The sequence below is a fragment of the Suncus etruscus genome, chromosome 9 (assembly GCF_024139225.1).
Source record: "Suncus etruscus isolate mSunEtr1 chromosome 9, mSunEtr1.pri.cur, whole genome shotgun sequence".
In the NCBI taxonomy this organism is placed as follows: domain Eukaryota; kingdom Metazoa; phylum Chordata; class Mammalia; order Eulipotyphla; family Soricidae; genus Suncus; species Suncus etruscus.
Window position 1 is genome coordinate 109,823,459 of NC_064856.1, and position 25,407 is coordinate 109,848,865.

Here is a 25,407-nt window from a genome sequence, read left to right on the forward strand (position 1 = left end):
GCACAGCATGTAAGGCATTTTGCATTGTACACAACCGACCCGGGACCCAGGTTCGATTCCCAGCATGCCATATGCCCCCGGAGCCTGCCAAGGAGTAATTTCTGAGCACAGAGCCAAGAGTTATCCCTGAGAACAGTCGGGGGTGGCCCAAAAACCTAAAATAAAGGACACAAGTTCTGTCTCAGGAATTGCTGTTTATTGCCACCCACCCCTCCGGTAAATTCACTGAGTATCTAGATGGGGCAGGATGGTTTCTGTCACATTGTTGGAGGATGCAACTTGGGGCGAAGGTGGAAGCTTGGAACACACCCGGTGGTTCCAATAAAAGAAAGGAAAAGTGGGAGGGAAAAGACTTGACGTCTAAACCAGCACGGAAAGTGGAAAAAGGGGCTTTAAGTATTGCCCTTCCCCCAGATCGGCAGCTGGAGTTCAGCCCGGGCGGCGGGCTCGGCTCCGGACCCGATCCCCTTTCAGTCCATTCATCCACGCCAGGTCCGGGGGTGGGCGGGCAGACAATCAGACACTGTTTGATCGCAGGCATCGGCTGCAATCCCGCTTGGCGCCCGCAATGCACGGTCACCGGGGGGAATGAGGCTCCCCAGGAATCCCTGGGGGAACTTAAGCACCACGGCCGCTCATGAGGTTGCAGGGCATCCAGCTAGGCAACATCCCGCGGCCTCGGGCAGGCTTTGCACATCAGTCCCAGCTCCCACATTAGCATTGCAGCCGTAGGTGCGCGAACTACAACTCCCAGAAATCTTCGCGACCAGCCGCAGCGAATCAGATTTCCCCGCGGACGGTAGGGGGCGTGTCTTATTCGCAAAGACCGACCAATCCTGGAAGAGCATGCGGCCCGCGCCGCAGGAAGTTCCGGGAAATTGACGGAGGCAGGCTTGCACTTCCGGACTGGGTCCGTGCCTTCCCGCGACTAAGATGGCGGCCGAGCATCCCGAGGCTCCGAAAGGGGAGTTGCAGCTGCCGCCGCCGCCCCCCGGACACTATGGCGCCTGGGCTGCCCAGGAACTGCAAGCGAAGTTGGTAGAGATCGGGGCGCCGATCCAAGGTGAGGAGCGCTCCGAGGTCTAGAGCACCGGGTTGGCGGAGGCCTGCGGGGAAGCGGCGACTGGTTGGTTGCCCCGGAGACCCGGGGCTGGGGGCGGGCCGGGCCTCCCTTAAGGCCTGACCCGGGCCCCCCCTAATGCCGGACCCATGCTCCCCCCCTAAGGCCTGACCCGGACACCCTAAGGCCTGACTCAAACCTCCCTAAGGCCTGACCCGGACCTCCTAAGGCCTGACTCAAACCCCCCTAAGGCCTGACCCGGGCCCCCCCAAGACCTGATCGGACCCCTAAGGCCTGACCTGGGACCCCTAAGGCCTGACCCGGGACCCCTAAGGCCTGACTCAGATCCCCTAAGGCTTGACCCAGCCCTGTAAAGCCTGACCCAGGACCCCTAAGGCCTGACCCAGACCCCGCTGAGGCCTGATTCAGATCCCCCTGAGGTCTGATCCGGACCCCTAAGACCTGACCCGGGCCCCTCTACGACCTGATCTGGGCCCTGATCCGGGACCCCTAAGGCCTGACCCGGGACCCCCTAAGGCCTGACTTGGGCTCCCCTAAGGTCTGACCCGGGACCCCTGAGGCCTGACCAGATCCCCCTGAGGCCTGACCCGAACCCCTAAGGCCTGACCCGGGCCCCCCTACGACCTGACCCGGGTCCCCCTAACGCCTGACCCGGACCCCACTAAGGCTTGATCAGGACTTCCTAAGGCCAGGTTCGGAGCTCTGCTCATCTGACTCTCCGGTTTTACTTGTGCTTTGGCCAGCAGGGAGTCGTGAGGAGCTGGTGGAGCGGCTGCAGACCTACACCCGCCAGGTGAGGAGGGTTGGAGGCCGGACTGGAGGGATTAGGCCCAGCTGCGGGCTGCCCCCAACCATTTAGTGTCTTCCTTGCTGCTTGATTTGAACCCGCGCTCTTGCAAAGCGCTTCTTGGCGTGTGTGGGTCCAGCCCACTGCACCGCGTCAGTTTTGTGGGCGATTGTTACAAGGGGGGTTCAGCCCTCGTCGCCCTAATCTCAAGCCCCTGCCGCCCCATTCTCTCTTGCAGACCGGCATCGTGCTGAACCGGCCTGTCCTGAGAGGTGATGATGGCGACAAAGCTGCGCCCCCTCCCATGTCGGCACAGGTAAAAGGGGTGTTTGTTCCACCTTCCAAGTGACTGTATGTCTCACTTTTTTTTTGGGGGGGGGGTCACACCCGGCAGTGCTCAGGGGTTATTCCTGGCTCCAGGCTCAGAAATTGCTCCTGGCAGGTACGGGGGACCATATGGGACGTCAGGATTTGAACCGATGACCTCCTGCATGAAAGGCAAACGCCTTACCTCCATGCTATCTCTCCGGCCCCATGTCTCACTCTTATTATCCTCCTGGTCCACCCTTGGAAATTTGAGGATGCTCTAGCTATATAAAATAGTCATACAAATCAAACACGAGCTGATAATAAGTCATAAAGATAGTATAAAGCTGACTGCAGGGATTTTTGTTCATCCCTGCAATGGCTCTGTGCAGGGGGACACTTTTTCAGGGGTGCTGAACATTGGACGGGGTCTCTTGCATGTAGAATATGTATTCAGATTACTGAACCATCTCTTTTTTTTTTTTTTTTTGCCCCCGAACCATCTCTTTTTGGACCCTTAAAGCTGGGGGCTGGAGTGATAGCACATTTGTAAGGCGTTGGCCTTGTATGCTGCCAACCCAGGTTTGATCCTAGGCTATATAGATCTCATGGTCCCCTAAGCTTGTCAGGAATAATCCCTGATTGCCACCGGGTGTGGCCCAAAAACCAACCAAACAGAAAAACAAAACAAAATATTAGGAAATTGGAAGGTTTGGGCCAAGTCTGGCAGTGCTCCTGTTCTATCTCTGGCTTAGCCAGACCCATAGGCCACTCTCCAGTCCCTATTTTATATATATATATATATATATATATATATATATTTTTTTTTGTTGTTGTTGTTGTTGTTGTTGTTGTTGTTTTTGTTTTTGAGACACAAAGAGCTCAGGGGTTACTCCTGGCTCTATGCTCAGAAATCGCCCCTGGCAGGCACAGGGGACCATATGGGATGTCAGGATTCGAACCACTGTCCTGCATGAAAGGCAAATGCCCCACCTCCATGCTATCTCTTCGGCCCCTATTTTATATATTTTTTATTTTTGGGCCACTACTGGTGACACTCAGAGGTTACTCCTGGGTATGTGCTCAGAAATCGCTCCTGGCTTGGGGGACCATACAGGACGCCGAGGAATCAAACCACGGTCTGTCCTGGGTCAGCAGTGTGCAAGGCAAACGCTCTACCACTGCGCCATCGCTCTGGTCCCTTCAAGATTTTTTTTTGCCATCTCCGTGTGAACTGTAGTTTAAGAAACTAAACCAGGCATTTTTCAGTTCACTCTTTCTAGGGCTGCTCCTCTCCAGGCAAGCCTTGGGGACTGCAGTCCTGGTGCCTATAAAGTGGCTGTGTTTGATATCCCAGGAACTCTGCATTTATCCATTGGTCCTGAGCCCAAGTCTTTCTCTAATGTTGGCTTTTCTGATTTTGGTTTTGGACCACACCTGGTGCTGCTCAGGGATCACTCCTGGCTCTGCTCTCAGAAATCATTCCTGGAAGGCTCGGGGGATCATACAGGATTGAACCACTCTTTTTTTTTCTTTTTGGTTTTTTTTGGGGCCACACCCATTTGATGCTCAGGGGTTGCTCCTGGCTAAGCGCTCAGAAATTGCCCCTGGCTTGGGGGGGACCATATGGGACGCCAGGGGATTGAACCGCAGTTCTTCCTTGGCTAGCGCTTGCAAGGCAGACACCTTACCTCTAGTGCCACCTCACCGGCCCCAATGTGTGCTATATCTCAATGGCCCGACTCTTTAGATTTTTACCTACCATTTCAAATTCAGTTCAGGGGACTGATACCACATGGTTCCCTGAGGTCTGTTGGGAACAGTCCTTCAGATTATTTGGGGACCACATCTGACAGTGCACAGGGATTACTCCTGGCTCTGTTTTTTTTTTTTTTTTTTTTTTTTTGGGCCTCACTCGGCAGTGCTCAGGGGTTACTCCTGGCTATTTGCTCAGAAATAGATCCTGGCAGGCACAGGGGACCATATGGGACACCGGGATTCGAACCAGCCACCTTAGGTCCTGGATTGGCTGCTTGCAAGTCAAGCGCCGCTGTGCTATCTCTCCGGGCCCTACTCCTGGTTCTGTACTCAGGAATCATTCCTGGTGATTCTTAGGGGACTTTATGGGATCGAACTTCGGTCAGCTATGTACAAGGCAAATTCCTTCTCTGCTGTGCTATTTCTCTGGCCTGCCTCTTAGAAGACTTAAACTGGAAATAGTCTCCTTAATCCCCCCCCCCAAGAAAAAGGTAAAATACAATTAAACTAAGCACAGTTCAAAGGGCTAGTGGTCCTCAAACTATGGCCCGCTGGCCACATATTGAATTTGTTCTTGTTTTGTTTCTTCACTTCAAAATAAGATATATGCAGTGTGCATAGGAATTTGTTCATAGTTTTTGTTTTTACTATAGTTCGCACCTCCAACGGTCTGAGGGACAGTGAACTGGCCTCCTGTTTAAAAAGTTTGTGTATGGGGCCGGGCAGTGGCGCTAGAGGTAAGGTGACTGCCTTGCCTCTGCTAGCCTTGGACGGACCGAGGTTCAATCCCCCGGCGTCCCATATGGTCCACCAAGCCAGGAGCGACTTCTGAGCTCGTAGCCAGGAGTAACCCCTGAGCATCACCAGGTGTGGCACAAAAACCAAAAAAAAAAAAAAGTTTGAGGACCACTGGGCTAGAGTGTAAGCTCTGCAGGTGGGAGCTCTAGGTCTTATCCCCAGCACTATATGGTCCCCTGAATACTGCTGGGAGCAAACCCAAGCACTGAGCTGGGAGAAGACCCCACATAGTGTGGGCCCCAAAGAAAGTAGTTCAGAGCCACAGATGCCGCACCGGTATCGGTGCCAGAGAAATCATACAGATGCATGTCCTGCCTAAGGTGTATCCTGGGTTTGTCCTTAGCACCACATGAGTTTTGTGAGCACTGCTGGGTGTTTCCAAAAGAAGTCCAGATATGGGGATACTTGGCTTAGTTGCCTCCCCAGTTGAAAGCGGCCACCTATATCCTGCCCGGGCACAGTGACTCCCTTATTTGATTCCTGGTTCCTGCAGCTTGTGACTCAGCTGCACAACGGCTCAAGGTTTATTTCAGTCCTCTCGAGCCTCGATTCCTTGCCTTCATTTTGTTTTGTGTTTTTGTATTTTTGGGCCATGACGGCAGTGCTTAGGTTACTCGTGGCTCTGTGGCTGGCTCATTCCTGGCGGTGCTTGGGAAACCATATGGGTTGCTGCGGATTGAACCCAGGTAGACTGTGTGCAAGGCACCACCCTACCCGCTGTACTGTTGTTTCAGTGCTAATTTTGTGCCTTTAAAGAAATTTAAAGATGGGGCCGGGAAGGTGGCACTAGAGGTAAGGTGTCTGCCTTGCAAGCGCTAGCATAGGAGTGGACCGAGGTTCGATCCCCCGGCGTCCCATATGGTTCCCCCAAGCCAGAGGCGATTTCTGAGCGCATAGCCAGGAGTAACCCCTGAGCGTCAAACGGGTGTGGCCCAAAAACCAAAAAAAAAAAAAAAATTAAAGTTTTGGGTGTCACACCCAGCAATGCTCCGGGGTCACTTCTGGTCCTGCACTCAGGAATTACTCTTAGCTGGGAACCATACGGGATAGTCCTGGGGATTGAACACGGGTTGGACATGTGCAAGTATGTCCAGCACCCTACCTGCTTACTGTCTCCAGCCCTGGTTTTTGGTGCTGGTTGGGGTTGGGGTGTGTACCCAGCAGTACTCCTAGCAGTGCTTGGGGGATCCCTGCAGTGCAGACATAGAAGCTGGTCCTCTTTCAGGCCACTGAGTTCTTTGCTCTCTCCTTAATGCATGACCCGGGCATATCTGCTCGCCCTGCCCTACCTGTCCAGCTCACTGTGGGTTTCCTCTCCACAGCTCTCCGGGATGCCCATGCCGCCACCACCCATGGGACTGCCCCCTCTGCAGCCTCCCCCGCCGCCCCCACCGCCACCTCCAGGCCTCGGCATTGGCTTTCCAATGGCAGTTGGACCTCGCCCGCCAAACCTGGGGCCTCCGCCGCCTCTCCGTGTGGGTGACCCTGTAGCACTGACTGAGGAGGAGCGGCTGAAGCTGGCACAACAGCAGGCGGCACTGCTGATGCAGCAGGAGGAACGGGCGAAGCAGGTAAGGCAGGCGCTGGCCTGGGTCCAGGGGGACAGCACCTGGAAGGGGCTGCAGAGCTTGGAAGAGAGCAGAGCCAAGATGCACGCTTCTGGGGAATGTCTGAATCCAAAGCTTGGCCCTGGGCTGGATGAGCTCCCAGTAAGTGGCTGTTGGTGGTGCCTCCTGGGATCAGTTGTATCCTGGAGCATCTTTTCTTTTAGGATCAGGGAGATCTTGAGCTCTTAAAGCCCACTAGTGTGGGTAAAGCTCCTTTCTTTTTAACCTTTGACCCCGTGGCTTAGTTCATTCCCTGACACTTCTGCTGCTTAAAACTGGAAGCACTGTTGAAGTTTGCCTTGGTTAATTTTGCTACCTCGCTCTAAACTAAGTTCCACATCATCTAAGTCTTTTTTTTTTTCTTCTTCTGGTTTTTGGGCCACACTTGGTGGCGCTCAGGGGTTACTCCTGGCTCTGTTCAGAAATCGCTCTTGGCAGGCTCAGGGGACCATCTGGGATGCCGGAATTCCAACTGGGTTTGTCCTATGTTGGCCACATGCAAGGCAAATGCCTTACCATTGTGCTATTGCTCCAGCCCCCATCTAAATCAATTTTTGTAGTCCCCAGGGTTGGGAAGCTCAAGCCTCTCACCCTGTTTTGTCTTAAATAGCTTATGAGCTGAGTGGTTGTTGTTAAAATCAGAAAGCCAAGAGGTCCACACAAGAAACAAAAAACGAAAATAGGTCATTTTTGGTGGGCAAAACGGGCTGATGGGGGAAATGATCGCTGGTCTTCCACCGTCTCACCTGCCTCCAGTGTAGGTGCTGTGGAGAAACTGGCTTTGTTTCAGTTTGTGTTGGATTCATACTGTATATGAGGGACTGCATTTTGGCTGGTTCTTGAGTTCGTGAAGTATTTTCTTTTTTTTCTTTTTGGTTTTTGGGCCACACCTGGTGATGCTTGGGTTACATGCTCAGAAATCGCCTCTGGCTTGGGGACCATATGGGATGCCTGGGGATCGAACTGTGATTTGTCCTAGGTCAATGTGTGCAAGGAAAACGCCCTACCGCTTGTGCCACAGCTCCAGCCCCCCCCTGAAGTATTTTTATGGGTTATTCCTAGACATGTCAGAAATAATAAACATAGGTTATACCAGACAGTTTGTTACTCAGATCATGCTACATCCTGAAGGGTAGACAAGGAAAAAGAATTCCTTGTTCCTTAGAAATATTTTAATCTCTGGGGGAAGAAAGAAACAAGCAAACTCTTGTTTTAAATTCTAAGCTTTTAGTGAAGAACCAGAACTTTCCTGAGTGTTATTTCTAGGACTTTCCCGTCTGTACTGAGAGGTTCTCTGTTTGGATTAGTGATTTGGACTTAAGGGTGTGTGTGTGTGTGTGGGGGGGGGGTGTCTGTCCACTCAGCTAGTACCTGATTGTTCTGGGGCTTCTGAGTCAGCTCAGAGAAAGCACTTGTCAGGGGCTTGGTGCCAAGCAGATTTTCAAACTGTGTCTCCTCCGCTCCCACTTCTCAGGCCGCTGTGTTGCTGGAACAGGAGCGGCAGCAGGAGATTGCCAAGATGGGCACCCCAGTTCCTCGAACCCCACAGGAGCTGGGCCAGATGGGTGTCCGAACTCCACTGGGTCCTCGAGGTAAGGCCCTTCGAGTAGAGGGAAGGCAGGGAAAGAGATGGAGCATATTTGATTCAAGGTGTTTGATGCAATGTCCACTTGTGCAGTAAGTGGACAGGTACCATGAATGCCCAGATCTTCTGGCCAACCTGACCAGCACCTCTAGTAGTTCCGGTCTCCCTTCATGGTACCACTCCCCTTCAAGGCTAACAGCTGCCCTGGTTTAGAGCGGGGAAGTAATTTGTTTATTGGGAGTGGTACTCAAGGGCTATTCTGGGCTCTGGGGGAAGGGTCACCGTGACACTGAGCATGGAATGGAGCTCTGTGGTGCTTGCTTCAATATAGGTCTCCAACATGCATAAAAGTAAGTGTTCCAGGGGCTATAGAGGTAGTACATCAGGTGGGGTGCTTGTTTGACCTCTCAGCACCCCCATTTGGTCCCCTGAGCCTCATTAGAAATAATCCCTGGGGCCGCATAGTATGGAGGTAAGGTGTTTGCCTTTCATGCAGAAGGTCGGTAGTTCGAATCCGGCATCCCATATGGTCCCCTGAGCCTGCCAGGAGCAATTTCTGAGCACAGAGTTAATTTCTGAGCACAGGAGTAATTCCTGAGCGCTGCTGGGTGTGACCCAAACCCCCCCCCCCCAAAAAAAAGAAATAATCCCTAAAAACATCTAATCCCATCAAAAAATGGGGAGAAGAAATGAACAGACACTTTGTAAAAGAAGAAATACAAATGGCCAAAAGGCACATGAAAAGATGCTCCTCATCATTAATCCTAACAATCAGGGAGATGCAAATCAAAACAACTATGAGGTACCATCTCACGCCACTCACATCACAACGAAGGAAAACAAGCAGTGCTGGCAGGGATGTGGACAGAAAGGAACTCACTGCTGGTGGGAATGCCGTCTAGTCCAGTCTTTATGGAAAGCGATATGGAGATTTCTCCAAAGACTGGAAATTGAGCTCCCATACGATACAGCTATACCACTCCTAGGGATATACCATAGTAACATAAAAATACAATACAAAAATCCCTTCCTCACACCTATATTCGTTGCAATGCTATTTACAATAGCCAGACTGGAAACAACCAAGATGCCCTTCAACAGATGAATGTGGTACTGTGGAATATTTTGCAGCCATCAGGAGAGATGAAGTCATGAAATTCTCCTATATATGGATGTACATGAAATCTATTATGCTGAGTGAAATAGGTCAGAGGGAGAGAGATAGACGCAGAAGAGTCTCGCTCATCTATGGGTTTTAAGGAAAATGAAAGATATTTTTGCAATAATTTTCAGAGACAAACGAGAGGAGGGCTGGAAGGTCCAGCTCACTACATGAAGCTCATCACAAAGAGTGATGATTGCTGTTAGAGAAATAACTACATTGAGAACTATCCTAACAATGTGAATGAATGAGGGAAGTAGAAAGCCTGTCTCGAGTTACAGATGTAGGGGGGTGGGGAGGAGGGAGATTTGGGACACTGGTGGTGGGAATATTGCACTGGTGATGGGGGTGTTCTTTACATGACTTAAAATCATACAACTGGGCCCGGAGAGATAGCACAGTGGTGTTTGCCTTGCAAGCAGCCAATCCAGGACCAAAGGTGGTTGGTTCGAATCCTGGTGTCCCATATGGTCCCCCGTGCCTGCCAGGGGTGATTTCTGAGCAGACAGCCAGGAGTAACCCCTGAGCACCGCCGGGTGTGGCCCAAAAAACAAAACAAAACAAACAAAAAAAAAATCATACAACTACAATTACATTTGTAATCACAGTATTTAAAGAGAAAGAGAAAGAATCCCTGAGCATCAGTAACCCCAAACAGAAGTAGAGCTTGCTTGCTGGGCCTTTTCTTGGGTCTGTGTTTGAAACGCTTGAGGTAACGTGGCTTATGCTAGTGTTAGCATAGTTGTGTCTGGGAGCAGTACTGACACTTGTGATGCCCTGGATTCGTCTGGTTCCCACCCCCCAAAAAAGAGCCACATGATGTTTTAGAAGGGCAGTGTTATTGTATCCCTAGAGTGCCATTATCAACAGTAACAAAATGTTTCTTCTTATTCTCCAATTTTCTCTCAGTTGCTGCTCCAGTGGTCCCCACACCCACTGTTTTGCCCATGGGGGCCCCTGTCCCTCGGCCTCGTGGTCCCCCGCCACCCCCTGGAGATGAAAACCGAGAGGTAAGGGGTGGTATCTCAGGGACGGGACAGACTGGCTTTTTAGTTCAAACTAGTGCTTGCTGTGGGGACTGTCTTAGGGGGCCCTGCAGTTGTGGGAGGAACCCAGAGCCTGTGTCTGCCCGGTAGGGGGAGGCCCAGATGTCCCACACTGGGTGCACGCCCTGCCCAGAGAGACTTGAGTCATTCTGCGCTCTACCTCGGCATTCTGCCTGTCTTTGGCCCGTGTGTCCTTCATGCTTGCTCTCGTGCTCTCTCACTCTCCTCCTGGGACCGTGTCTGCAGTTCTCCCAGGATCCTGTGGGTTATTCCAAGAGGTCAGAGATCTCTTCAGGGCACATGTACCCCCTTCACGGTCTTGTTCTTGGGCATCCCTTTGGGATGTGCAGCTTTGCCCAGAGACCCTGGGGGTGCTTGCTAGAGTACTGTTTGGAAGGGCACTGCTTCTGCTTTGGAGCTTCAGAAAGTCTGAGGGGGTGGGGGGCTGGGCTGAGCCATGCTCTGGTAAAGTGTGTTTCAGCAGGGGAGTGAGGAAGGTCAGGGAGAGGTTTATCTTGGAGGTTCACTTGGTGATGCTGGAAGGGGGTGCATCTACCATGTACAACTTGTGTAGACAGAACGTTTGCAGCTGAGGATGGGGTTGTGTGGTCACCTTTTTCTGGCTTTTCTCTGGTAGCTGGATGACCCCTCCGTGGGCCCCAAGATCCCTCAGGCTTTAGAAAAGATCCTGCAGCTAAAGGAGAGCCGCCAGGAAGAGATGAATTCCCAGCAAGGTGAGTGTGACACACACACACACACACACACACACACACACACACACTACTGATGCATGTGTGTGCATATGTGGGAGAGCTGTGAGGAGAGTCTGAGTACATGTATGTGAGGTGAGGTGACGCCTAGTGCACGTGAGAGGGAGCTTCGAAGCAAGGCCGAGAGAGTGTGTGTGTGTAGCTGCCGGGTGCCTGTGAGTATGTGTGTGCGTGCAGATGGTTTCGTGCTTGCATGGAGGTAAGCGTGCATGTGGGCAAGTGCATATGAGTGCACACCCTGCCTCACCTTCCAATGGGACCCGAGAGTTTGGACAGACTGAGGAGATTTTACTGTCTGCATTTGTCCTTTCAGAGGAAGAGGAAATGGAGACAGATGCACGCTCATCCCTGGGCCCATCAGTCTCTGAGCCTGAGGAGGACACTGTGGCTGTGTCCAGGAAAGAGGTCTGGCTTGGGGCCTTTCTGGGGGAGTCCGGGAGACAGGTTTGGGCTGATGTTGGGGCCTGCTAAGTCCTTCAGCTGCAGAAGCTTTCAGCCTTGGTGCCTTCCCACCGCTTTCCTTCCTCTGCTGCCAGCCCTTTGCCTTTCTCACAACTGTGGAATCCAGAGGCCTGTGACTTGAGGGTGGAACTTCGGACCTCCCTGCTATTTGGGGGAGATGGGGAGGCCCGACGCACACTTGGCTTCTGACCCCTTGGCTGCGCTTGTACAGAAAAACCGGAAGCGTCGCAACCGCAAGAAGAAGAAGAAGCCACAGCGGGTGCGGGGAGTGTCCTCGGAGAGCTCTGGGGACCGAGAGAAAGAGAAAGAGTCTTCTCGGGCGCGGGGCTCCGAGCCCCCTGCCGCTGCCGTGGAGATCGAGTATGTGACTGAGGAGCCAGAAATCCATGAGCCCAACTTCATTTTCTTCAGAAAAATTTTTGAGGCTTTCAAGGTAGAGGGAGTGGGGACAGGGCTGGAGTCTGGGATGTGTCACGCAGCGTTGAGGGGGATACCAAAGGTTTGAGGTTCTGGGCTGCTGCCTCCACAGCTCACAGATGATGTGAAGAAGGAGAAGGAGAAGGAGCCTGAGAAGCTGGACAAACTGGAGAACTCGGCCATCCCCAAAAAGAAGGGCTTCGAGGAGGAACACAAGGACAGTGACGATGACAGCAGTGATGATGAGCAGGTGAGGCGCTGTCCTGGGGACCCTGCAGGGAGTGGCTGGTGTCAGGGGGGTCCTGACATTCTGAGGCAAGGCAGAGAAGCCTGCTCTGAGAGGGAGGGGCACTGTGGGCCTGGCCCTGGGTGCCACCTTCAGCATCCAGAAAGGGAGACAGACTGTCCTTCTGTCCTAGGAGAAGAAGCCTGAAGCCCCGAAGCTGTCCAAGAAAAAGTTGCGTCGAATGAATCGTTTCACAGTGGCCGAACTCAAGCAGGTGAGGGAGGCCCTGGTGCTGGGCATGGAGCCCCTGAGTTCCAGGACCCTGCCGGGCTGGGATTTGGAGGAGACTGGGATGGAAGCGGCAAGGTTGGGGAGCTCCGAGAACTCCCCTCATTGGCAACACAGGGCTCTGAGAGGTGTGGGCTTGTGTTTCCCAGCTGGTGGCTCGGCCCGATGTCGTGGAGATGCATGATGTCACCGCACAGGACCCCAAGCTCCTGGTGCACCTCAAGGCTACCCGTAACTCGGTGCCAGTGCCGCGCCATTGGTGCTTCAAGCGCAAGTACCTGCAGGGTAAACGCGGCATTGAGAAGCCTCCGTTTGAGCTGCCCGACTTTATCAAGCGCACAGGCATCCAGGAGATGCGGGAGGCGCTGCAGGAGAAGGTATGGGGCCGGGGTTGAGCGAGTAGGGGGGGACCAGGCAGAGGCCCAGGGAGGACATGGGCCTGGTGCAGAGTGCTCGGCCATACTGGGCCTCCTGTTGAAGCTGCTGTTCACCTCCTGATCTGAGGACTCCACATCTGCCCACCCAACTCCCTATGACCCTCTGGGGCAGTGATGGCTAACCTTTTTTGGGTCCGAGTGCCCAAACTGCCGCCCCAAACCAAAGAATTTCCTCAAAAGTGCCAGCACGTCAATTAAACCTGAATAACAAGATTTTAGTATCTAAAAACTTTGCGGCACGCATTGCATATCTTAATTTCGACCTTCCCGCATGTCAGCTTCAAGGCCTTCGTGTGCCACCGCTGGCACGCGAGCCATAGGTTCGCCATCTAGGCTCTGGGGGTCCCTGGCCCAGTGTTAGCCCAGTCCCTAGTGCAGTTTGAGACTTTTGGGGATGGTTTAGTTTCTTACACAGGATTGCTTTAATTTAATATTTTGAGTCATTTTCAAAAATTGTGTGTAATGGAAATGTTTGGGAGTTCCCAAGGTGCAGGGTAAAAACTGGCTTGTTTCTGGAGCCTCTCCAGTCCCCTTCTCTGTCCCTGGAGAACCCTGTTTTCACTGAGCTGTACATGCCCTTGGAGGCCGTGAGCAGGGAGGATTTGTGGGTTTTCGGGAGAAAAGAAAGCCATTTTCCTCTGGTGTGGTGGGGACCCCTATGACCTGGAGGAAGTGAGTCCGGCGACTGATGGCGCCTTTCCTCTCAGGAGGAGCAAAAGACCATGAAGTCAAAGATGCGGGAAAAGGTCCGGCCCAAGATGGGCAAGATCGACATCGACTACCAGAAGCTGCACGACGCCTTCTTTAAGTGGCAGACCAAGCCCAAGCTCACCATCCACGGTGACCTGTACTACGAGGTTTGTAGTGGCCCTGTGAGGCGTGGCCCAGACTTTACTTAGGGCAGGCGAGAGGCCCCTCCCTCTATTCTGCTCTCCGAGGGGTTGAAGTGTGGAACCTTCCAGTGAGATGCAGGCCTCATCTTTGTGTTGTTTCATTTGTTTGGGGGCCACACCTGGTGGTGCCTGGTGGTGCTCAGGAACTACTCCTGGCAGTGCTCACGTGGTTATCTGGGTGCAGGAATGGGGTCCTGCTTGATTCTCTGCAGGGCAAGTACCCTCCTGCCTAGTCTCTACCTCTTCCAGCCTGTATCTTTGAGGGGGTCTGCAGAGGGGCCAAGTAGCTGGTGCATTGTGCAAACATTCAATACTTGAGGTGGGCTGGATAAATTGTTCTTTCGGATGCTCCGACTGTGAATCCCCACGGCCGGAAACCTGAATGCTGGAGGATTTGGGAGACCCACTATTGTGCCGAGTGGCCTCATTTTAGAGACGGAAAAGTAGGTTTGCCATCCGGCGGCGTCCTGTCCTGGTGGCCTCTGGCAGCATGGAGGCCTGCTTTCCCCTCCTCCCACTCCCGCTTTCCCTCCCTGATCGGGGCCCCCAGAGGCAAGGGCAGCCCCCAGAGAGCTGCTCAGTGTGAACTGGCACTTCTCAGCTTTGTCCTCATGCTTTCTTGGCCCTGAGCCACTGTGTCTGGAGAACCATCTCTTTCCTCAGGGGAAGGAGTTTGAGACACGCCTGAAGGAGAAGAAGCCAGGAGATCTGTCTGATGAGCTCAGGATTTCCTTGGGGATGCCTGTCGGACCAGTGAGTGCCACCTGCCTGCTGGGGCAAGGAAAGGAGGGCGGGAATTGGGGCAGAGGGAGACCAGGGTTAACCCACGGTGTCTGGTTCTTCTGTAGAATGCCCACAAAGTCCCGCCCCCTTGGCTGATCGCCATGCAGAGATACGGGCCACCCCCCTCATACCCCAACCTGAAAATCCCGGGGCTGAACTCGCCCATCCCAGAGGTAAGCCCTGACCTTCTGCCTTTCCTTCTTAGCACCTCTGCTGTCTCATTGGAGCTGCTGGTGGTTTGGGATTTATTTTTTTTCTTACCCATCATTTGTCTTTGTTTTTTTTTATTTTTTTTGGCGGGGGTGGGGTGGGGGGGGGGAGGGACGGGGACTTCCTGGCAGTGCTTAGCAGTTACTCCTGGCTCTGAACTCCGAAATTATTCCTAGGAGGCTTGGGGGACCATGTGGAATGCCAGGGATAGAACCTGGGTCAGTCCTGGGTTGGCTGTGTGCCTGCAAATGCCCTACCTGCTGTGCTTTCTCTCCCCTACCCTTTCTGTTTACCTTTGTCTCTGTTTCCACTCTCCCAAACTTGACATGCTCATAAAATAGTCAAGATTGACCATTAAAAAGGTGTAAACAGACCCCCCAAAGTTTTACCACTAGGAATAACCACATTTAAAATTGGGTGCATGTTTCTGTATATCACTTTAGATATGAGTGTGGAGGTAGAAATAACTCATTTCAGGAATCTCATTGTTGTTTTTTTTTTTTTTTTTTTTTTTTTTTTTGGTTTTTGGGCCACACCCGTTTGACGCTCAGGGGTTACTCCTGGCTATGTGCTCAGAAGTCGCCCCTGGCTTGGGGGGACCATATGGGACGCCGGGGGATCGAACCGAGGTCCTTCCTTGGCTAGCGCTTGCAAGGCAGACACCTTACCTCCAGCGCCACCTACCCGGCCCGGGAATCTCATTGTTATTTTTGAAATAAGTAGCATTGACTTTTATTATTTTTTTTTTTTTTTGGTTTTTGGGTCACACCCGGCAGTGCTCAGGGGTTATTCCTGGCTCCAGGCTCAGAAATTGCTCCTGGCAGACACTGGGGACCATATGGGACGCCGGGATTTGAACCGATGACCTCCTGCATGATCGGCAAACGCCTTACCTCCATGCTATCTCTCCGGCCCCGACTTTTATTATTTAACTTTCAATGATTTGCCGGAACTTAACAGTCATCGAAGTAAAAAGGGGCTTCATGAGGAGGCCTGGGGCCCCTTTTGGTAATTCTCACCCAGCTCACCGTATGGGCCCTGTGGTATAGAGCGGGGTACCTGGGTCCCCCAGTGGTGCTGGGAACCTACCAGGTCAGCTGCATGCAAGGCAAGTGCCTGAACCCCTGTATTTCTCTGGGTCCAAAAGGAGCCATTTTTATTTTTTACATTTTGGGTCACACCCAACTATTCTCAGGGGTTACTCCTGGCTCTGCACTCCTTTTGGTGCTTGGGGATGCCTGGAATTGAATCTGGCTTGGTTATGTGTGAGGCAGGCTCCTTACTCTGCATTCGGTCACTCCTGGCAGAACTCGGGGACTGTATAGGATGCTGGGGATCGAACCTGGATCAGCCCTGTGTGAAGCAAGTGCCCTCCCTGTTGTATTGTTGTTCCAGTTCCCCCCAGCCCCCCGGTATTCCTGAGCACTGCTTGGGAGTTCCTTCTGTTCTCGAAAGAGGCTTCTGTCCCTTTGATAATACTGACAAACTTTCCACATAAGGGAAAATCAGTAAGATGTTGTTGCTTTTGAAGTACTTTCTCCCCCTCCTTTAAATTTTTTGGGTCATACTCAGTGGTACTCAGGGCTTATACCTGGCTCTGCGCTCATGGGTCACTCCTGGCAGGGTTCAGGGTGGTGGGGATCAAACCAATGTTGGCTGTGTGCAAGGCTAGCGCCCTCCCTGTTGGACTATTATCGCTCCTGCCCCTGAAGTGGAGACAGTACAGCATGAACTTGGCCAGGAAGACAGGTCATTCGTATATTCTCTGCTTCCAAGCTCCCACCTGTCACCTCCAGATCTTTGTTGTCTGTTCTCTGCTTTGTACACGTTCTAACATTGGATTCTAGTCCTTGAGGGTGGATTTTGTAGCATAACTGTGCCCTGACATGCTGCTTCTTCAGGAGCGTGGCAGAGGGATTGAGCTGTCTGTCTCCCCCTCTCTTGCAGAGCTGTTCCTTTGGGTATCATGCCGGTGGCTGGGGAAAACCCCCTGTTGACGAAACCGGGAAACCACTCTACGGGGATGTGTTTGGAACCAATGCGGCTGAATTTCAGGTACAGCTTTGGGCAGGCATGCTCCTGCTAAGGGCCTGCAAGTTGAAGTAGTAGTTGGTGGATGCTCGTTCCAGGAAGCTGAGTGTGCTGAAGCTGTAAAATCAGATGTGCTTCAAGTCTGGTGTTTGGTGGCTTTGTCTCTGAGCCACAACCTGTGGGGCTCAGGCCACTCCTGGCTCTGCTCTCGGGGATCACTCTTGGTGGGGTTCAGGGGACCATAGGGAAAGTCGGGATAGAACCGGGTCAGCCACATGCAAAGCCAATGTCCTCCATGATGACTGTCCCTCTGGCCCCAGGCCAGGTCTGTTTGTCCACACAACATGTAGTTGTGACTTGGTGGTGAACATCTGTGGGCCGCTGGTCTTTTCCAGACCAAGACCGAGGAAGAAGAGATTGATCGGACCCCTTGGGGGGAGCTGGAGCCGTCAGACGAGGAATCTTCAGAGGAAGAAGAGGAGGAAGAGAGCGACGAAGATAAGCCCGATGAGACTGGCTTTATTACCCCTGCAGACAGGTGCGGAGCCACCTCAGCCTCCTGGAAGCACCGCCACCTCACTGTGGCCCCGTGTTGACCTCAAGCCTTCTTTCCTTCTTAGTGGCCTCATCACTCCAGGAGGCTTCTCTTCAGTGCCAGCGGGGATGGAGACTCCGGAGCTCATCGAGCTGAGGAAGAAGAAGATTGAGGAGGCCATGGATGGGTGAGGAGTGGGGAGGGAGGATTCCTCCTCCTCTCAGGCTGTCTGGCGCATGTGTCTCCTCTGGGACCTCTTTGTAGGGCATTGGGGTGAATCAGGCCGGTAATTGCAGGTGAAGACACTGCAGAAACTAAACTGGGGAGTGGTTGTAAAGGGGTGAGGTGTAGGGAGACAGTGAGCAGGAGCTCTGGAGAGGTGAGTGTTGCTAAGTGGAGCTGGGCTGCAGGGCCCGGGGCCTTTCTGGCTTTCACCAAGCAGGAGCTCTGAGGAATCGACCTTCATCCTGAGGTGGTCTCTGTCCATTCTGTCCTCTGTTCCATCTGTTCCTCCCAATTTCCTACATTCTGAATTAACTGAACTTTTTGGGGGGAGCTGGGATGGTTCTCCCAAGCGAAACAGGAGGCTCAGAGGCCCCACTGGGCTATTCTTGGCCAGCGGGGCAGTTGGTTCAATGCAGGGGCCCAGGATGCGGTGTTGCTCAGCTGTGAAGGGCCAGGGCTCCTCCAGCCACCCCGGCAGTGCTGCATCTGGTGATGCTCAGGAGATCATGTTTTTTTGTTTTGTTTTGTTTTTTGCTAGTTGATTCGGCAGGTGAGTTTTTTTTTTGTTTTTTTTTTTTTTTTTATCATATGTATTGGGCACATGCTAGGCATGGTCCTCACATTGTACTGGCAGCCCTGGCTGGTCTTTTGTTTATTTTTGTTCTTGGGCTACACCAAGCGATGCTCTGGAATTAGGAAGATCATATGGGATGTCAGGGATTGAACCAGGTTTGCCTTGTACAAGGCAAACACCCTACCGGCTGTACTATTGCTGTCCTTTTTATTTATTTTTTATTTTTTTGTTTTGTTTTGTTTTTTTGGGGGGGGGTCACACCCAGCAGTTCTCAGGGGTTACTCCTGGCTCTTGCTCAGAAATTGCCACTGTCCTTTTTAAAGATAAACTTTTTTTGGTCACTGCTGCCTGTGCTCAGGGATCACTCCTCAGCTCAGGAAATCATAGGGGGAGCCATATGAACTTGGGTCAGCTGCATGTAAGTAAATACCCTAATCCCTATACTATCTCTCTAGTGCAGATGTTACTAGTTTTAAGGGGCCAGTTATGTTTTAGGGACATTTAAATAATTAATTTAGGGGCATTAAATAATTAAAATTAAATCATCTACTGGCCCACTGTAGGACTGTTTGTAGTATCCTTTCTTTTTTTTTTTTTTTTGTTTTTTGTTTTTTGGGCCACACCCATTTGATGCTCAGGGGTTACTCCTGGCTAAGCGCTCAGAAATTGCCCCTGGCGTGGGGGGACCATATGGGACACTGGGGGATCAAACCGTGGTCGCGATCTTTCCTTGGCTAGCGCTTGCAAGGCAGACACCTTACCTCTAGCGCCACCTCACCGGCCCTTGTAGTATCCTTTCTTTTATTTTTATTTTTCGACCACACCCAGTGACACTCAGGGATTACTCCTGGCTATACGCTCAGAAATCATGTCTAGCTTGGGGGGGTCTATATGGGACGCTGGGGGATTGAAAACTGCGATCCATCCTAGGCTAGCGTGCATAAGGTCTTTATGGCCTGTGCCACTGCTGCAGCCTGTTTGCAGTATCCTTTTTTTTTTAAATTTTAGTGATGCAAAAATTGTTTTGTTTAAAGAAAGTTGCATATGAGGGGAGAGAAAGGTGCGTCCATGTATCCAAAAAAAAATATCACATAAAGCAATGAGCTTTGTATTAAATATTTTATTATGCACAGATCATAAGTCCTAAGGAACTGGTCAGGGCCGTCCCCCTTTGGGAGGAGAGTGACCCTGACCTTGAGTACGGGCTTTCTTTTATGCTCTAAAATGGCAGTCCTACGATTTCCTAAGGCTCTTTCCAGTGATTGATTAGATCCTGAAGAGTACATTGTTCACATTTTTTCGGGAACTGTCAAGACCACCACCTCCCTCCTGCTTTTTGATGGATAGGAACTTTGTTCAGGACATGGTTGGGAGGTAATTTCGGTCAGCTCACTTTTCCTCCTTGCACTACGCCTCATTCTGGAAAGGGGAGGGTTTCAGGAAATGTTGGGGGGTGACTGGGAGGTCAGCCAGTGTGGCTAGAATAGCTGCTATCTTAAGATGGAGGAACTTGTGCTAAGTCTTAATTCAGGGTGGCCTTTAGAGAGGTCACAGGTTTCTCCAAAGAGGTAAAGCCGGGTGCTTGTCTCCAGGGGAGATCCGGCGCTTCCCTGGTTGAAGGAGCCCATTTGCGCCGCTTTCTTGGGGTGTGCATTCATGTTCCCGTTTCTGTCAGGCATAATTTTCCTTCTGTCAAGAAGGCTTCCTTCAGCATTTACATTTTTGTGTGTTTGGGCCATACTTGGCTCTGTACTCCAGGAGAAGCCCCTGGTGGAACTTGGGGGAAACTTAGGAGGTGCTGGGAATTAAGTCAGGCAACTGCATACAAGGCAAATGTATCACGCGCTGTTACCGTCTTTCAGTCCCTTCAACATGTTTTGTAGGTCTGCTGGTCATGAATTGGCTTTGTTTTTTCTTTGTTATTTTTGGTTTTGGGTCACACCCAGTGGCGCTTAGGGGTTTCTCCTGGCTCTGTGCTCAGAAATCGCTTCTGGCAGGTAGGGGGCGCCATATGTGATGCTGGAATTTGAACCACTGAATTTGTGTTGTTTTTTTTTTGTTTTTTTTTGTTTTTTTTTTTTTTTTGGTTTTTGGGCCACACCCGGTAATGCTCAGGGGTTACTCCTGGCTATGTGCTCAGAAGTTGCTCCTGGCTTGGGGGACCATATGGGACACCGGGGGATCGAACCGAGGTCCGTCCAAGGCTAGCGCAGGCAAGGCAGGCACCTTACCTTTAGCGCCACCGCCCGGCCCTGAACCACTGAATTTGAACTGGATTGGTTGCTTGCAAGTCAAACGCCCTGGCGCTGTGCTATCTCTCTGACCTGTTGGCTCCGTTTTTGCAGCTTAAAACAGCTATTGTTTGACCTTTTTTTTTTTCTGGTTTGCCAGGAGTAGTACTTGGTCTTGGCAGTGTTTTTCTACATTAAAGATACTTCACGGTGGGGTCTTTCTCTCTTTGCTTCTGATGAAAAATCTTGTCATTCTTCCTTTGTTCTGTATGTGTGTCATTTTTTCCTGGCTGTTTCCTTTATGATTTTTCTCTACAGTTTTGGGCAGTTTAATTCTAATGTGCTATGTGGGGCAGTATGTCAGTTCAGTTGTCTTCGTATTCTTTTTGCATCCTTAATCTAGGCTTGAAATTTTCATTAATTTGGAAACATTTTGGCCATTACTTAATCCAAAAATATCTTTTTTTTTTTTTCCTCTGAGGGCCAGGGGTATATCTGAGCTGTAGAACCTTTGCCTTGCATATTTGAGGTTCCAAAATTGAGCCCTTGATGGGGAGAGGCTTGAGTCCCACCTGGCAGTGCTCAGGGCTTATTCCTGGCTTTGCCTTCCTTGATCACTCCTGGCAGGGCTTGGGGGACTATATGGGATGTGGGGGACTGAACCCAGGTTGGCTGCATGCAAGACAAACAAACGCCCTACCTGCCGTGCTATCACTCCGGCCCCATGAACACTAAGTATTTTTTTGTTTTCCACTTTCTCTCCTTTACATTTCCTAGATTTTTGAAATTGCCCTATCTAGCTATCTCTCTGGCCTCTGATTCTTTTTTTTTTTTCCTCTTTGTGGTAGTGGGGATCAGACCAGAATCTCAGAAATAACCTTTGCAGGCAAATAAATGCTCTTCTGCTGAGCCACATCCTTGGCCTGCTGTGTTCTTTTTTTTTTTTTTTTTTTTGCTGTGTTCAGTTTTAAAATACATTTCTTGGGGCTGAAGTATTACCCATGTGGTATAGCAAGCCCATGCTTCATGTGCAAGGCACAGACTTCCAGAAAGCCTCTGGGTACAGCCTTGGTGGTCAAACACTACAGGCCAGGAAACCAAACCATTAGGTCTAAACTACTGGGGCTGGAGCAATAGCACAGTGGGTAGGGTATTAGCCTGAACATGGTGACTTAGATTTAATCCCTGTCGCCTATATGGTCCCTGGAGCCTACTAGGAGTGATCTCTCGATAACAGAGCTGGGAGTAACATCTGAGCTCCACCAGATGTGGCCCCCAATGCAGAATTCCTCCTCCAAAAAAAAAAAATTACACAAACCCTTCTATAATAAATTTTAGACAGTTTCTATGTCTTCAAGTCTGCTACTACTTTTTTTTTTGTAGTTTCTAATCTAGTTGTGATTGCCATCTTCAGCAGCATGGTGCGCATCTTTTTATACCTTCTGCGTCTCTTTTTCACTCCCTCAACAGATGGAGTGCAGTTATAATAACATTTAATGTACTTGCCTGGTAATGCTAACATCTGTGCCTGCTCGGGGTTGCTAAAATGGGTGCTTTTCCTCTGAAGTTCAGACTTTACTGCTTCTTTCAACTCTGTGAATTTCTTAGTGGATAACAGGGTTTGGAACGTACTTATTTGAGTTTCAAATCATCCTCTACCTCCCCCCCCCCAGCTCATTGCTCATGGATCGCTCCTGACAATGCTTGTAGGACTCTCTGATGCTAGGGATCGAACCCTGGTCGGCTGCGTACATGTTGAGTGCCGCACTTTAACCCTGTGCTCTCTGCAGCCCCTGCACCCTTTTTTTTTTTTTTTTTTGGTTTTTGATTTTTGGGCCACACCTGGCAGCATTCAGGGATTACTCCTGGTTCTACTTTCAGAAATAGCTCCTGGATGGGGCTGGAGAGATAGCATGGAGGTAAGGCAGTGAGTGAGGAGGTAAGGCTGGGAGTGATTTCTGAGCGTAGAGCCAGGAGGAACCCCTGAGCACTGCTGGGTGTGACCCAAAAACCAAAACCAAAAAAAAAAAAAAAATAATAATAATAAATAGCTCCTGGTAGGCTCAGGGGACCATATGGGATGCCGAGATTTGAACCATCATCCTTCTGCATGCAAGGCCTTACCTCCATGCTATCTCTCTGGCCCCTTTTTCTTTTCTTTTCTTTTTTTTTTTTTTTTTTACCCCTGCACGCTTTTATAGGCTTAAAATCTTGGGTGTTGTTGAGGAATATGGAACTTGGCAGTTTGGTCCTTCCAGATTTTGCTTAAGGGTTCACTAGGCAGCCCCCTACTATGAGGTGCCAGGCCCTGTCCACCTGCAGTGCCATTGAACCAGCAGGATTTTCATTCTGTCTCAGGGGAGTTTCATGTCTCATGGGACTGTCTCATGCCTGCTAGGGCCAGGCAGCAGCCACTGTCCCTGGCTTCTTATGGGACAGTGAGGCTTCTTTCTCCTTCCTTAGTAGTTTCCTCCTTCTCTGGTGCTCTCCTGAGTACCAGGAAAGACCAGATTGGAACCTTCGGGTCATGGGACAGGAGTTGGGCTTTATTCCAATGATCATGGAAAACAAGTGACTTCTGGCACATGTGAGGATAGTTTCTTGTGAAATTCCAGAAGTAGGCAGTAACACTGATGGTGACAGACTCTTGCGCCACAGAAAGTGCTGGAAGTTCAAGCTGTGTGTGTGTTAGAACCCCAGCTCAAATGGGGGCAGGTGTCTTTTATTTTTTTCCGGCTAGTTTCTCACTACTCAAGATCTGTGGGAAACTTTCAGCCTCTCTGATCCTGAGCCTCTGACATGTGAGAATCTTGGCTTCTGATCGCATGAACTTGGTTGGCTCAGGGGACCTCTTAAATCAATCTCCGCACTCCTTCCCTGCAGTGTTCTCTAAATTTGGCGTGGCCGCACCCCTCTCCCCACTGCTCCAAATCTTCCTTCTTGGGTCTCTGTGACCTGCAATGGTAGCTGGGCTCTCCCTCTTTTTTTTTTTTGGGGGGGGCACACCCATTTGATGCTCAGGGGTTACTCCTGGCTAAGTGCTCAGAAATTGCCCCAGGCTTGGGGGGACCATATGGGACAACCGTGGTCCTTACTTGGCTAGCGCCTGCAAGGCAGATACCTTACCTCAAGCGCCACCTCCCCAGCCCCGCTCTCCCTTTTTCCTTGAGTTTCAGAATCTGCAGGGAACTGGGTCTTGGCTTCCCCTCCTGAAGACCTTTCCGTCCTTTCCTTTCCTTTCTTCCTTCCTTTGGGGATTCAACCCCACTGTTCTTTGCAGAAGCGAGACGCCCCAGTTGTTCACCGTTTTGCCAGAGAAGAGGACGGCCACTGTTGGGGGAGCCATGATGGGGTCCACCCACATTTATGACATGTCCACGGTGAGCACTTGGGAGGACTCACTGCCTTGCCGGGGATGGGGGTTGGCAGACTGAGAAGGACGGGGCAGAAGTTTGGGTGCTCTGCTCCTTTTTGGAGATGACCAGGCCTGGATCCCTTCCAGGTTATGAGCCGGAAGGGGCCAGCTCCTGAGCTGCAAGGAGTGGAAGTGGCCCTGGCTCCCGAGGAGTTGGAGCTGGACCCCATGGCCATGACCCAAAAGTACGAGGAGCACGTTCGCGAGCAACAGGCGCAGGTGGAGAAGGAAGATTTCAGCGACATGGTGGCGGAGCATGCGGCCAAGCAGAAGGTAGGGTGCCCTCCCGTGGCGAGCGGCCGAGAAGGATGGGGAAGGCCAGGCCGGGGCGCTGCGGCATCACGACATCACGGGAATTGGGGGGGTTTGGGTGGGGGCGGAGCCCAGACCTCCCTGGCTATGTCAGCCCTCATCCTCGTTCTGGGGATCCGTGGGCGCTGATTGTGTCTTAACTTGTTTTTTTTACTCTACTGCAGCAGAAGAAGCGGAAAGCACAGCCCCAGGACAGCCGTGGGGGCAGCAAGAAATACAAAGAATTCAAATTTTAATTTCCCCTCTCGCACTTGGCCCTCTGTTAGGCCCTGGGCGATGACTGGGCTTCACACGGGCCCCCCCCCCCAGAATCTACTCCTCCCCCCCAGTTTTCAAGGAGAAGGACGTGTCATTTTATGTTCTTGAGACCTGTTTTGTAAATAAAGCTGTTTCCCAAGGAAAGAGATGAACATGTGGCGACCCTGGCCCTGCCCCATCTCCCCAGAGTCCCCTTCTGCAAACACGCTTAAAGAGCGTCTTTTGGGCTCTCAGCCGCTCTGGGGACCGGTCTGTGCCAGGGTCAGCCACGGCTGCCACACGGGCGACGAGGCCACCGGCCCCGCTAACACGGGCTTCCCCATTGCCGGCGGCCCTGCTGGGCAGGCCTGGGGAGTCCCTGGGCCTCCTTCGCCCTTATTGCTTTGGCCTTGGGGGGTAAAAATAGCCGCTTGGCACCCTGACTGGGCCGGGGACACGGCTTGGGAACCTGGCCAGCTCAAGGCTTCCTTGGGGAGCTTGTGGCAGACCGGGCCAAGCCTCTCCGGGAAGGCGAGCCCGAGCCCGTTCTCCGGGGGTGGCCTCCGCCAACTAGTCCAGGTTTTAACGGGGTCCGGGGGTGTGTGTGCTTCCTTCAGGCCGGGGACCCCTGCTCCTGAGTCTTCCAGCGTCCGTCAGCAGGCCTTTTCCCAAGCTGCTGGGTGGGATGTGCGGCAGCTGCTGCGTTCTGACGGTCTGGAAGGACCTTGGAGGAAAAGGCGGCGCTCATTGCAACGGAGCCTGGGGACAAAGAATATGCGCTAACAAGTGGAGGAGATGGAGGGCAGAGCTGGGAGCTTGGAGCAAGGCCGGGCGGCAGGGAGGAGGGAGGGGAGGGAGCTTGCTTCCTTCGAAGAGGGTTCCTGTCCTGCGGGGAGCCGGGGTGGCCGGCGAGGGAGGAAAAACACGACAGCCCGGCCAGCGCCCCAAAAGGCAGGAGGGGCGAGGCCGCAACCCGAGGGAACTTAGCGGGGCTGAAGATGATGAGGGAGGCGCGCGCCCCCGCCGCATTCCGGCCCGCCCATCCATCCCTCCATCCGTCCATCCATCCATCCGTCCATCTATCCTTGCCGGAGGAGGGGGGCCGCGCCCCGGAAAAGCGGGGGGGGGGCGTGTGTCTGTGTGTGTGTGTGTGTGTTTCCGCAGGCCGCTGCGGCCCAGAGCGCAGGGGGCGGGGCGGGGTCCCGGATGGGCGCCGCGGGTGGGCGGGGCC

General features: G+C 52.0%; 1 protein-coding gene across 2 annotated transcripts; it reads left to right on the top strand.

Moving 5' to 3' along the window:
- The first annotated feature begins 899 nt into the window (after positions 1-899).
- On the top strand, positions 900-24,237 carry SF3B2 (splicing factor 3b subunit 2). Of its 2 annotated transcripts, none has more exons than XM_049780153.1 (21): positions 900-1,063; positions 1,825-1,874; positions 2,107-2,184; positions 6,053-6,301; positions 7,812-7,929; positions 9,994-10,094; positions 10,768-10,864; positions 11,214-11,305; positions 11,574-11,795; positions 11,892-12,029; positions 12,199-12,279; positions 12,443-12,670; positions 13,438-13,587; positions 14,287-14,376; positions 14,472-14,579; positions 16,564-16,671; positions 17,043-17,185; positions 17,268-17,369; positions 23,493-23,592; positions 23,715-23,900; positions 24,104-24,237. In XM_049780153.1, exons 1-21 carry the CDS (start codon positions 934-936, stop codon positions 24,173-24,175), a joined length of 2,643 nt encoding a protein of 880 aa, XP_049636110.1. In that variant the 5' UTR covers positions 900-933; the 3' UTR covers positions 24,176-24,237. The 2 variants fall into 2 exon arrangements, with proteins under 2 accessions (XP_049636110.1, XP_049636112.1); XM_049780155.1 differs by having other exon boundaries at positions 1,828-1,874.
- The last annotated feature ends 1,170 nt before the right edge of the window (positions 24,238-25,407 follow it).